This window comes from Rhizoctonia solani, chromosome 5 (assembly GCF_016906535.1).
Source record: "Rhizoctonia solani chromosome 5, complete sequence".
Classification (NCBI taxonomy): domain Eukaryota; kingdom Fungi; phylum Basidiomycota; class Agaricomycetes; order Cantharellales; family Ceratobasidiaceae; genus Rhizoctonia; species Rhizoctonia solani.
In genome coordinates this window covers 449,123-462,558 of record NC_057374.1, presented here as the reverse complement: position 1 = coordinate 462,558, position 13,436 = coordinate 449,123, and the positions used below count along the sequence as shown (strand labels likewise).

Genomic DNA, 13,436 nt, shown 5'->3' with positions numbered 1-13,436 from the left:
CTTAACATCAATATCGAGTGTGTGTTACGACTTGTCATTTAGGCGACGCCGTCGCCGACCGAGTCACATATATACATCCGATAAGTAGAGACCTTACAGGCTTGTTCCCCAATGAACATCCATTTCTGGAGTGCCTACTGAGCTTTAGTAAGTCACTGTAACACAGGAAAGAACCGGTACCACGGTGAACCCTAAAAGGACGGAAATTCCGCATGACGCCCAGATTTTGCCAGACATCCCCACCCCGACGGCATCCAGGGGTAATTCAAAGATGCGTACTCATAGAAATAATGGTTAGATTTTGCCAGCACTCCGCACATAATGCGCGATTGTTTACGTCCAGAAAATCCACTTGATAACATATCTAAAATGTGCGATGGTAGTATAGAGTGAGGTTTGAGCCTCGCATATGCTTAAAAGTAAGTCTGTATAGGAGTTATGATATGCCTATACGCCCCATTCCAATTATGACGAGTATGCCCGTGATCCTGGCTAGACTTATGAGATCAGGTCCAGAATAAGGATACAGGCACAAATAAAAATGTAAACTTGGTTGCGACTACGATTGTGCAATGCTCGTAAGATTGCAATCATAAATATGTCCATATATAAGTACATGTGTTGCGAGTGCACGAGAGGAACGAGTAGGACGCGCTAAACAAACAAGGAACGAGCGAGCTCAGTGAGTGGTAAAATAAAAGGTGGGGAATGGGTACAATAGGAGATTGAATATATAGAAAAAGGTAGGTCTCTAACTACTAAGCAAAGGGGTGCATACACGTCGGAAGGCAACACGATCACGTGTCCTCGTTACAACAACAAGTACGGCTGCTAACACGGCCACAGACGTGAATGCCACAGTAAGTACGAGTAAGATAGTACTCAAGCTATGCTTCCGTCACTGCTATCTATGCTACGCCGTACAAGTGAGGGAGGCCGCGGGCACCCGCAGACTGCCTGAGGGCGTTGGCCGGGCCACCCAAGGCTGCGACCGTCCGGATCGAAGCCCTGGGTTGGGAGAGAACCACACGATGGATAGGTGATAGGTATGGATGTATAGAAAGATTAACAATAAACAAATAAATAAATGAAAATTGAATAAGTGAAGAGAATTCAGGGATGGCAGGTGGGTGCTGAAAAATGCCAGGACAGGCTGAATGCTCGGGCTTAGTGTGCCATTCTGATCACATGAGGCTGTAGTTTGGAATGACGTCCGGCACTCATCCAGCCGACCTACGTGCCCTCCACCCTTGTTCAAGCACCGTGTGTGACGCCCCGCGCGTTGCGGCCTATATGTCCACAAACAACAACGTAATCACGAATACAAGCACGATCATAAATACGAGTATGCCATATATACTAATATGAAGAAAAGGACTACATGAACTTAGTGATGTACCATAAATACATCTTAACTGGAACCTGATCGTTTACTGAGTAAGAAACCGTATGAGGAATCTCGCAGAATATTGCGATGTTGTACACTCTGGGCGCACCCCAGTCGTAGTCAACATTGGTCATGAATGGGAGAGTCCTGACCTGTGTACTCTGTGATCGATAGGTCGATTATACACTCTGTGTCCTCCGCCAGTCGGGTCACAGACTGATCACAGTAGGATCCGTTAGTTAATTCTGCCGGCCCACTTCTTTTGTATCGTAATGCAGTTATTGGTAACTTGTAAACTTGAGTTCCCAAATTTTTAATCAAGCCGGATCGATTTGAAGCTTAAGGTATTCGGTTCAACTGGCACCCTTTTCTCCAATATTTGGTTTGCCTACTTTGACGGAGCTTTACTAGTTTGGACATAACTGCATCTGGTAAGTTTGTATCCCGGTTCCAATGTATTCTGTTCCCAAACTAACCCTCTGACAGTTGATACGTCAGAGCCAGCTTCGGAGACTTACTGGTATGCTACTTTACAACGGAGAAATAGATTGGACTAAGTACACATAGCTAAAAATACTCAGTGGGCCGGTCAACTGATCCGAAAAGGCGAGTCCCGAACGTCGTACAGGACTGTTCGCTTTAATACTTAGTTCAATTTATCGATGGCAGCTGCATGTATTTCGGACCCCCCCATATAAGTGCGTCTTTGTTGTACGTAAGGCCTATCCTACAAGAGTAAGCGAGCCACTGATCTCTGTAAATAGCCCACTGCTTGAGCTACGGCGCTCTGATTGGATGGCACTGTACTCGGCTGATCAGCCAGAAGGCATAAGAAGCTAACCATATCATGTGACCATCAACGCTAGAACCTCGACTCTCAAAAGATACCAACTCTTTGTAACACCAAGATACGCTACGTATCTTTCGAAGAAAGCAAATGTGGAAGATTTTGCAACATCACCCGATCAAGGAGACTATAAAAGCTCAACCAACTGGCTCTCTCAATCATCAAGTTGGTCTCTACTGTGCTCTATCCACTTTCCAGCCTATACACACTCGAGTGTTCACCTCTTTTATCACACTATGAAGTTCTTTGGTCTCCTTGCCGCTTTTGCTATCTCAGGACATATCACATTGGCTTCGCCGACTGGAACTCCATCAACGCTGCAAAGGCGGTGTGCGGGACGCGAGGGCATGGTCAGTCTAGTATTATCGAGAAGTAAACAGAACTAAATGAAGATAACCCTACAGCCCTGTGGACTTTTCACGCCTTGTTGTGGAGACATGCACTGTGGTATTCGGGACGGCTCAAAACCTTTCGTACGTTCATGCATAGGTCCCAAGCGTGGATGAGTTTATAGGTATGTTTTCAATTACATCTTCACAAACCCATCAATTGACGATTAACTCGATGCCTAGAGATGGCTTGAAGGCCTCGGTGTTGCGCATAATGCTGCTGGTAGTTCAATTCGCTCCAGTGACTCTGTGCTGATTGCTTTGTTTTGAATGTAATGAAATTGTGAATTAAATTGAGTAATGTTAAGCTTAGCCTACGTATTACGGGGACGAAAGACGACAAAGCTTTGATCCAATGATACGCAAATCCGAAGGGAATAATTGTTTCGTCCTGTTTGTCGTCAGCTCTATTTCACCATCCATCCGCTCATGATGCTCAACCCAACACGGCAAACGACGTACTAGAAGACCCACAACTAACCAGCTGAAATTTCCACATGAAACCCCAAGTCAAGGTATTAGACAAGTCCCAGCTGAGTTCAATTGCGAGGCTGTTCCGAGTAGCAGAATTTACTCAATTCGACCAGCTGAGTCAATGCGATCATACTTTGCGTAGATCACATGATAGAATCCAAGGTGTATGCGGATGAATCTGATATTTGTGATACGATAAACACCTAATCAAGTAATGACAGCACTAATTAAACATGTCTAATAATTAAACACCGCCACAGCTAAATGACGTAACACCTAGGCCGATACGTGGCTCAACCTTGGCTAATATGACATCTGCTGCCTGTCAAGCCCCTCACCAACTCTAACCCATCCTGGAATGAAATTCAATCTCGACCGAGGAACCTTCATGGTCCTCGTATCCAGGCACCTTTTTGTAGGCTTTGCGATAATAATGTAGACCAAAAATCCAATCAATTTCATACCTAAATGAAGCAATAGTAAAAGAAATACAGCGTCAAGGTGTATTACGATAAATCGTTCCCTCTTGAGAGGGTATGTACAAGAGGTGTCGCGTCTATGAAGTTTGGTTGGGGACTAGAAGAACAAGTAGGTGGTGACGAATACACCCTGTGCAAGTGAACGAAATAAGCAAGGCCAACCGGGGGTGGTTGTGTTGAGAGCGAGGGTTAAAGGTTTCAGGTCAGTCCACAAATATGTTATCTCGAAAATACCAAACTAAACCCACCAACGCAATCAACACAACCAGCTGCAGCGGTACTCCCTCGGATTGCACCACCAATTGTTCTCCGGACCCTTCCTGCTCAATGATAAAGTCCTCGCTGACATCATCGCCAAGCACGGTGCTGCCATCTTCAGACTGCACCTTTCCACCACCACTTCGCCTTCGTAGTGTCCCTGCAGGGGGAATAGAAGCAAGCAATCCTCTAAGACGGTTAATTTCGATCTGGGCCTCAGAGTATCGTTGGCTGAGCTCTGCAAAAGCAGCATCTTGTGCGGCATTATTGGCAGTTTCTTGGGCGGGAGCAGGTCCGGGTGTAGGGGGTTGGCTGGGGGTAACAACGTTGATATTGACCACTTGAGGAGTGGGTGGTTTTTCTTCCCTGAGAGGTTCGATAGTCTCGTGATGGGTAATGACCTCCTCGGCTTCTGTCCAATCTCGACCAGGGCTCAAAGGCCGGTGTTCCCTTGGAGGTGGAGAAGGAGTTGGTGAAGGAACATAAGGTCTTGGTGCGGGAGCAGGCACTGGGGAAGGTGCAGTACGGGCCGGGGCTGGGACGGGGGCTGGTGCGGGTGCGGGTGCTGCGGGAGCAGGGGCTGGAGCAGGGGCTGAGACAGGGAAGGCACGGGGAGGAGGTGGGGTTTGTTCAGAGTCAGATCTAGGTACAATTGGGACGGGCGGGGGCGGAGAGCGAGAGGATCGATCCTAATAATAACGTGAGATGAGACGCGTTTGCATGTCGTGTGAGACTTACCGCGTCTTGATATTGTGTGAAGCGCTAAGTGAGAAACCCCTCAGTGGGTTTCCCAAGTTAAGAACAGGGCATGTGCTTACCGATTCGCCCTCTGTCATCATGCTAGCATGGCCAATCTCCTCCTCAGTGAGCACCTCGCTCTCTGCTGGGAGATACACGACTTTGATCTTTTGCTGGTGGATTTGAGGCTGTTTTTCATCCTCATCGAATTGCCACTACCATTGCGCTTCAGGACCAACCCATTTTGGGAAATATTGGATTAATACTCACCATCTCTTGTGGAGTGCGATTCAACCGATCCTGGGGAATGACCATACTCTGCACTAAGAACTTGTCTTTGCATTTCGTTGATAGCGGTGGGTCCTCGCGCATAGCCTGTAATAGCACTAGACGCCGGAAATTGTTTCAACCAGGTGGATTACTCATCGATATCTGGCGCTTGGCATACCTGCAACATCGACGGTATCTCCTGGTTCGATGACGCCAGAGTTTGGACGAACGCAGTAGAGCTAATCAAGGCGGATAAGTAAGCGGCCACAATATAGCGGGTACAGACAGACTTTTGGAGCGGTAGTCTTGACTTTGAATGCAACAGGCTGGTCATTGTGGTTGGTGACTGTCAGCGTGCGGCGAACGATCTGAGTAAGCGGGCCTGGGCAATAGTCAGATATAAATAGAAATATTGTATATGATTATCGCGCACGATTGAAGCCGAGCTGGTTGCTCGGGTTGAGTTGGACGGACATGGTCAATAGGTGAAGGTGTTGCGAGTCGTGGTCTGTGTCGTGGAGGGACACGCAGGGAAAAACACCGCCACCAGTGAGGTGAGGTCAAGTCACGTGGTACCCATGTAAATTGCCAATCGTATCCTGCTGACCTAAGAAGAACACGCGCGATCGTAAGTTGTTGCGACCGTACGACCATCGACCATGGCGGACAAGCAAGTCCAAGTTCAACGTAACCCCCGGACGACTCACTATGAATTTTTCGGCCCTTTGGGAACTACTTTTGTGTCTGTCACGGTACCTATAGTTATCTATGCACTTTACTTTACCTGTTCTGAACAGGCGGGAGGTTGCCCTCCTCCCTTGTGGTCCATCCCATTCAACTTTGTCAGGGCCGTCGAGTCCATTGACTGGTGGAAAAAATTGTTTGATAAAGAGGCAACTATCGCTTATGCTTCTTGGTATGCTTTTACCGTGGCAGCATGGTGGCTGCTTCCTGGCGACTGGGTCGAAGGAACCGAGTTGAGGACTGGAGGTCGAATTCAGTATAAGATCAATGGTCAGTATTCTTCTCTTTCTTTTCTCTTGCATCCTCACAGTATTGTTGTTATTAGCCTTTTCAACCATGCTCCTCGCACTTGGCCTCACTTTCGGTTGGATCATCAACTTTGGACCCCAGTCCTTCACGTTCATCTATGAGCACTGGGTTGGGCTCTGCACTGCATCCTTGCTCAACTCGTTCATTCAAGCCACGTGGTGCTACTATATCTCTACCAAAAACGAGGACATCCGCACTTTGGCGCTGGGTGGAAACTCGGGCAACGTACTTTATGACGTATGTATACCCCTCCCCTCTCATCGTCTTATGTTTTCTGACTCACTTTTATTTAGTGGTTTATTGGTCGCGAATTGAATCCCTCCATCGGTTCGTTCGACATTAAATCCTTCAATGAGCTTCGCCCTGGCCTCATCCTTTGGCTCTTGTGCAACATCTCCTCGGCATGTGAACAAGTTACTCGTCGTGGGACCTGGATTCCTACCGACTCTATGGGTCTTGTTTTACTCTTCCAAGGTCTCTACGTTGTGGACGCTCTCTACAACGAGGTAAGCGTTCTTTAGCCTCCAGCCGACGTAGCTGATTAAACTTTGGCACAGCCCGCCATATTCACGACCATGGACATTACTACCGACGGATTTGGTTTCATGCTCGCCGTCGGAGATCTTGCTTGGGTTCCATTCACTTACTCCCTTCAAGCCCGTTACCTTGCCTTTAATCACGTTGAACTTGGACCATTCTGGACTTGCGTGATCTTTGTGATTCACGCAGTCGGCTATTGGATCTTCAGGGGAGCAAACAACGAAAAAAACGACTTCAGAAATGGAAGGAACCCCAAGAGTGCGTAGAGATATCATGTGGTATAGGACTCGCGTTGAAACTCTTGCAGACTTGTCTTCGTTGCAGACCGAGCGCGGAACTCGCCTTTTGACCAGTGGGTGGTGGGGCATGTGCCAGCATCCCAATTACCTGTAAGTCAACTCGTATTTTCTCAGAGCTACCCACTGATGGATCGTCCTTAGCGGTGATTGGATCATGTCCGTCTCGTACTCTCTCCCGACTGGGTTCAACACTCCTATCACATACTTCTATTGCATCTACTTCTTGATCTTGTTGTTGCACCGTCAGACTAGGGACGATGAGGCTTGCCGCAAAAAGTAAGTGGCACACTTGATAATTAGCGCCTAACGCATTCTTACGAATATGTCGTGTAGGTACGGAAAAGACTGGGCTACGTACACGAACATCGTCCCTTGGAGGATGTTCCCTTACATCTACTAAGTGGGCCTCGCAGGCCTTGCACAATTGGAGGCTGGGACCTGTAGAAATTGTTTCTTTTTTGTCAGTTGGAGTGTCCTATCTATCTCGGGCGATTCGTGACTGTACTTGCTTCTGTATCTCAACCGGTTCGAGTATATACTACTATTTCTTCATAAATACGTTGCCAAGATTTGTTTCGGGTGTATCCGATCTGAACACCTGCTCATCGTCATTGGTCATGTCCACGTGCATCATTCGCACGCTTCCTTCCTAACCTCGACCATGGCATCTAAAACATCTCCCTTCGATCTCTACTTTCATCATCACGCGAAATCCTCCCGATCATCAGACACACTTTTCTCACAGACCACTCATCCTCTAAGCCTCCCTCTCCCAACCACCCGTCAAACACGCATCTGAACGGGCGCGTCTTGCTTCGGAATCTAGAGCCCTATTTCCACACTGGCTAGACGAACTTTTGGAGGGATTCAATTTGCTTTTTTACGGTGTTGGCAGTAAACGCACCTTGTTGAACGAATTTGCTACAGAGTACTTGAGCGCGGAAGGCCATGTCGTCGTCGTGAATGGATACCTTCCCACCGTCGGACCAGCGGATATACTCACTTCGCTCGAGCAAATTCCCGGAATTCTTGATATTCCCTTGACCGGGTCTGGTGCCGAAGCAAGAGCTCATCGTATCGCCTCATCCGTGGAACAAACAATCTTTGTAGTAGTGCATAACATCGACGCTTCTCAACTTCGAACGGCCCGTGCACAAAGAGTACTATCTATTCTCGCGTCTGCTGAAAATGTGCATCTAGTCGGTACAGTCGACCACGTCAACTCGGGTCTACTTTTCCCAAGAGACCAGGCGTTGGGGCGAAAGGCCCATCTTGGAGTGCTCGGGACAACAGACGACACAGAAAGAGGAAGAGGATTCAAGAGTTGGGCATGGCTCTGGCATGATCTGACCACTTTTGAACCCTACACCGCCGAACTGTCTCATCGTGACCTTACAGTCCCACCCTCCACATCGAGCGCGGCGGCCGTTGCAGCTCCAACTCTCACAGCTTCCGAGGTTACCCCTTCTGCGGCTCAGCACGTATTCGCGTCTGTTACCGCAAAGGCTCAAAAAGTCTTCTTTATGCTGGGTCAGCGACAACTCAGATCTTTAGAGGAAGAAGGCGTGGTGCGGATCCCTGCGGGTGGGATGCAGAATATGCGGTTCCATATGATTCGCTGCTGGCCGAGGCCAGGGACGAGTTTGTGGCGGCGAATGACGCAGCGCTGAGAGGATTGCTTGGAGAGTTTAAGGACCACGGAATGGTCCTAAGCGGCGAGGCTGAAGGAGGAGGCGAGGTCCTCTGGGTACCGGCGAGCCAAGACATACTCAAGACAATATTGGGGTACTTGTCCAAGTGAGTCCGGGTTGTTCAGTTCGAAGTTTAGATGGTTCTCGTGGTATTTTTGGCTGTCCAGAACGGTGTCCCCATTCGTTTGTACTTATTCCATGCGGTTATAAGATAGGCAATGCCACGTGGAAACTCGTATCTTTCGTGAACTTTGCATCTTCGTAGAAGATTTGTGTCCGTTTGTGTGGATAGGATGCAGGCCCAGCTATCTCGTAATCCTCATCAAAGTTCCTGGATATAGTGGACTGAATGACGCCACCGACGTATTACCTGTATCATGTTACACCGGAATTCATTCGGTAACGAATCAAAGGGTCAAGTATACAGCTAAAATACTGGACCAGTAAGTCCGATGACGGGTCTGACGCAGCGAATGACGCCGGGCGTAATACAACAAGCCAGTTCTCTAACTAGACGCTTCGATGACGGCCTTGAGGAGTGGGCGTAATGGAACACATATCCTGAGTCCCGAACACAAGACAACGGCTATAAAAGATTGCTAGAGCAGCGTCCAGCAATTCACAACAGCTTTCTCCTACACTCAATTCCGAAATGTCTGCTCCCGCCAACGCATCCACCGCTGCTGCAACTCATCCTACAGCTGCTCCCGTTAGGGACTACCCCACGGACGGTTATGGTGACGGGTATGGCGGAGGACATGGAAAGTATCGGCCTGGGTTTTCAAGACACGAGTCGCAGGTAGGATACCCTTTTACCTCGTCCAATTCCGGAGCGCTAACCAAATGAACCAAAGCCCGGCTTCCCAATCCACAGGAACAGGCGCCTCGCTAACCCAGCTCCCCTGGGAATGTTCGCTCTTGCAGCAACCACACTAATGTGGTCTTTATACAACGCTCGCACCAGAGGACTTTATCAAGTAAGTCCCTTTGGTTCTGGTTTTGGAAGATGGGTTAGCTGACTTAGTTGTAAAAGATCAATGCGGTGATTGCACAGGCGCTCGCTGTTGGTGGACTTGTTCAGCTCCTTGCTGGAATGTGGGAGTTTGTCACTGGAAATACATTCGCCGCCACTGGTAAGCCGGCCTTTATTCGTTCCTCCGATCTACAATTACTAAACTATCCTTGTTTCAGCCTTCTCTATCCTAGGTGGCTTCTGGATCTCCTATGGCATTATGTATTGGCCTTACTCCGGCAGTCTGGTTGGCTACCCCACTGAAGGTGAACTCGGGAGTGCGCTGGGTATCTATGTAAGTGTACACAACTTCACATCATTTCGCACGCAAACTGAATTACCTGGATAGTTCATGGTCTGGATGATCGTGGCCCTCATGCTTTTCCTCGGAAGTCTTCGCGGTTCTATCCCATTGGCAGCAACCTTCTTCTTCATCTTCTTGATGTACATGCTGATTGGCATGCGCACTTTACTGGCCGCCGTATGTATATTCCTATCTTCCTCACTTGAGTATTGATGCTGATAAGGCTTGCGCACACAGAGGGAGCCCGTCGTGCCAGTGGAATTCTCGGATGCGTTGGTTCCTTCATCGGGTTCTACACTGGAGCCGTGGGCTTACACAACCGCGATACGACGTACTACAACTTGCCCGCATTCGGAACTGCCAGGGCTGATGCAGATGCCGGAGCCGCCACACATGGTCGCTATACATAAGACTGTGTTTGTGAAGAAATTATATGATCGAGAATTGTTATGAATGTTTCTTTGATTAATGTAACCTGTAATCCGTATTCTGAAGATAATTGCATATGACCACGAGATCGTTTTTTTAGTAATGTGAATCACCATCTCAATTCTGCAGCGCGACTTTAAGTACCAACGATGGCAAGTTATTACGGCGTTTATAGACGCGTAAAGATTATTTAGTGGCAGCATTTACAATCGTCTCTATCATGTCAAGGTACACCAAGGCACAGAGCAAGGGCATAATGAAATATGACATTTATGATTTGGACAGAATTGTGTACTCATACAACTATTACAAAATTGGCTGAACTTGCCACACTGCGTCATCGCTCTCGTTTTCGGACACAAGTGCAGTCTTCGTAATTATCGGACTAAGCAAAAACCCGGATAGCATCGCTATAAAAGCTTCCATACCTTGGGTGAGTGTTCCCAATCTGGGGACAGATAAAGGTATAGCTTGATTATCCCGTTGTGCACGTAGATTCTATTAACATGCACATGTCGGCACATCTCTCGAATACTGCAGTTTGACCCACTTGTACGAGTTTTCCGTGATCTCTTCCATCACAAACCTGCTCGCCGCGCTTGACTCTGTGACCACTACGGTGACGTTAGGGTGCAATGCGGTTGTCACCCCAGCGTATTTTTTATACATTGGGTTGTAAAAGAGCACTGTATCGTCTGATTGTTTTTCAGCGACCCACTGCGAGTATCTTATGATCTCTAATACTTTTTTTTTCTCAGGTAGGTAATTAAAAACTCACTCGCTGTTCACCTGGTCGGCTGTGTGTCGGGCCCATGACGTAGATAGGACTATCAGGATCACCATGCATCATGGTAAGTATCTTTTGGTTAGATAGAAGAATTTGGCATGGGCCAGTTGGTATCATTGTGAAAGTGGATGCGCTGTTTAGTATTGGTAGGTTGTTAGTTAAAATACAAGTGTTGGTTGGTTCGAAGGCACTGACATCATAACTTGATCGAAGAATCATAGATTTGATCGGCGTAGGCCAGCTTGGCAGGCGCACGTTAGCTAGGTATTTGATGTCTACGAATTATCCAGATAGACCTTTCGGTATCAGGTAGCTTCTACTTAATTACGAATAATCAAAAAGGCCCTGCGACCAATGGTGCAAGCCACAATAAATTTCCTTATGGTAATTATACAGCCAGTAAGCGAATGTCTAGCACCGAGCACCAGCACCCTTTCCTACGTCATTAACGTACTGCTTAAGTACACCAGCCGCCGCAGGACATTGAAGCCCAGAGAGGAAGGCCCACGCGACCTGGTTGGCGCCAGCCTGCAAGGGAGAATAGAGTTAGCCGTGTGTATATGTGGCCCGATCGATAAGACTCACATCGTTAGTATGCGTGTGGTCATTAGGGAAGTATGATTCAGTGACACCCTTTCCAAGCTTAGTGTAGAGACTTATGCACGACTATAAATTATCAGGATGAGCACAGGGTGATTTACAAAAAACACAGCACAGGTCAAGTACTTACGGCAAAGTGATCGACATATGGAACACCTTTTTTAGCGGCAACATTCTTCGCATAAGTTACAAACTATAGCACAGAGGTCAATAACGTCACCCAAAATAGATAATTTTGGACATACTCGAGTTGGGGAGTTAGAAATTGTGTCTCGGTTTTCATAAGGGTTGTTAGGTGTCTGAGCGGATATAATGACAGTGGCTCCCTTGGATTTTGCCCCGTCGATCATCCATCCAACGTATCTTAACGTTCTATGTTAGTAATTGGGCCGTGCCTGGGAATATCTTACGTACGTGGGCCATGTGTAAACGGTTTCAACAGTTCCGTCAGCAAGAGTCACGGTCTGAGTTTCGCTTCCTTCTCCACCGACACTAGCGCGATCGCTAGTCCTGGGGGAGCCACCATCGTTGTGACCTAGTTAAGTTGTAAATATCTATTTGAGTGTAATTATTACGCATATACTCACCAAATTCGATAAGAACGACTGTTCAATAAGGAGCGGCGTAAATTTTCAGATCACCTAAGTTTAGAGGAGCCTGCACTTACAGTCTCCTGCCTTGAGAGAGTTCTGGACAGATGTCCATCGCCCCTCGCGCCAATAACTCCGTGCACTGCGACCACCAATAGCTCGGTTTACAACGGTGATGTCCTTAAGATACTGGGGAATTTTTTCTCCCCAACTAGTACACAAGTTAAGCACTCATCATGGGTATCACTACAAAAAATCAAAGACCCACCCTTGCATAGAAGAAGAAGAAGACCGCGCCATAGTAGAGTCTCCAACTAGGTAGAGACTTGGAGCCGCCAACACGCAGCTGCCATCGAAGCGATAAGGGAGAATTTGAAGAACATTTCTACTTAAATTTGCTGAGGTCAAGGAACTTGCGATGGCGATGAAGCATGGATATATCCTGCTTTATACCCGCATATTCGCAAATTTGATCGCCAAGTTCGGCCAAGAGTTGGACAATATCAAGTTCATCCGATATCTTGCCAGGTGTCCCATTTGAGCAGAAGAAGAATTGCAAAATCCACCACAGAAGCTAAGACGATATCCGTAAGCCTATGGTGTCGTTCTGGCTTACAGAACCGGCTCACACATTAACACCGATATAGCAATCCGGCTCAACATGTCAGCAAGGGATCATTGGCTACACGCCGTTGGTCGTTGCCGAAGGGAAGACGCGATCACGAGTTCATCTCGGCATCATGAGACTAGGTTTCTGACTCTCGGAAGCACAAATCCATGTGTGAAGCATAACAGCATTGTGGCGGCCCGCCGGTGTTGTCGCTACAAGCGGCCATTAGATCAGGCTTAGAATCAGCCTAGTAAGTCAATTTAAAAAAGGCTTTACCGCCAAGATTGGAAACTTCGATAGTTATTTCACGCGTCATTCGACTGCCAGCGGATTGCCAGCAGGGTGTTTCATTACTGAGTTATCTATGCGGTCCGGGTTCGCGTTGTTTGCAAGTATAAGTGAAGATGTCATTAATACGTCCATGCTGTTTCATCGTCGTGATCCTAAGCAATTATTGACACCTTCCGATTGGAGTTGGTAGATAGGATATGTGTAGTGTGGTGGGAGTGAGAAGGAGCGGGAAGGACGTTGAGTATAATCTAAGTGTATATAAACACATGAACCTGTATGGCGGCTAGGAAAGGACTGAAGACAAGAAGCTCGTCAGGATCGCATGAATGGCGCCGGGAGGGGTCCCAGGCACCGATACGTATACGCGAGGGAGGCTCACTGGACAGGT

At 47.7% G+C, this 13,436-nt stretch overlaps 4 protein-coding genes across 4 annotated transcripts; 1 reads left to right on the top strand and 3 right to left on the bottom strand.

Annotated features, from left to right (window-relative positions):
- Window positions 1–3,779: 3,779 nt before the first annotated feature.
- On the bottom strand, window positions 3,780–5,318 carry RhiXN_08945 (uncharacterized protein; the record flags this gene model as incomplete). The annotated part of the gene is made up of 7 exons (XM_043328761.1): window positions 3,780–4,523; window positions 4,573–4,596; window positions 4,653–4,787; window positions 4,843–4,958; window positions 5,021–5,081; window positions 5,133–5,224; window positions 5,276–5,318. The coding sequence occupies 7 exons, from the start codon at window positions 5,316–5,318 to the stop codon at window positions 3,780–3,782; spliced, it is 1,215 nt and encodes a 404-aa protein (XP_043180207.1).
- Window positions 5,319–5,501: 183 nt separating this feature from the next.
- RhiXN_08944 (C-14 sterol reductase ERG24) lies at window positions 5,502–10,151 on the top strand (the record flags this gene model as incomplete). Its single annotated transcript, XM_043328760.1, has 16 exons — window positions 5,502–5,594; window positions 5,640–5,856; window positions 5,912–6,132; window positions 6,189–6,401; window positions 6,453–6,693; window positions 6,743–6,824; window positions 6,876–7,010; window positions 7,068–7,088; window positions 7,561–8,264; window positions 8,330–8,531; window positions 9,029–9,224; window positions 9,280–9,402; window positions 9,459–9,558; window positions 9,617–9,732; window positions 9,787–9,918; window positions 9,981–10,151. 16 exons carry the CDS (start codon window positions 5,502–5,504, stop codon window positions 10,149–10,151), a joined length of 2,967 nt encoding a protein of 988 aa, XP_043180206.1.
- A 325-nt stretch (window positions 10,152–10,476) lies between these two features.
- RhiXN_08943 (uncharacterized protein) lies at window positions 10,477–11,020 on the bottom strand (the record flags this gene model as incomplete). Its single annotated transcript, XM_043328759.1, has 4 exons — window positions 10,477–10,539; window positions 10,599–10,668; window positions 10,721–10,887; window positions 10,949–11,020. 4 exons carry the CDS (start codon window positions 11,018–11,020, stop codon window positions 10,477–10,479), a joined length of 372 nt encoding a protein of 123 aa, XP_043180205.1.
- A 348-nt stretch (window positions 11,021–11,368) lies between these two features.
- RhiXN_08942 (carbohydrate esterase family 12 protein) lies at window positions 11,369–12,447 on the bottom strand (the record flags this gene model as incomplete). Its single annotated transcript, XM_043328758.1, has 8 exons — window positions 11,369–11,485; window positions 11,543–11,623; window positions 11,688–11,750; window positions 11,803–11,920; window positions 11,972–12,092; window positions 12,145–12,162; window positions 12,225–12,358; window positions 12,416–12,447. 8 exons carry the CDS (start codon window positions 12,445–12,447, stop codon window positions 11,369–11,371), a joined length of 684 nt encoding a protein of 227 aa, XP_043180204.1.
- Window positions 12,448–13,436: the final 989 nt, after the last annotated feature.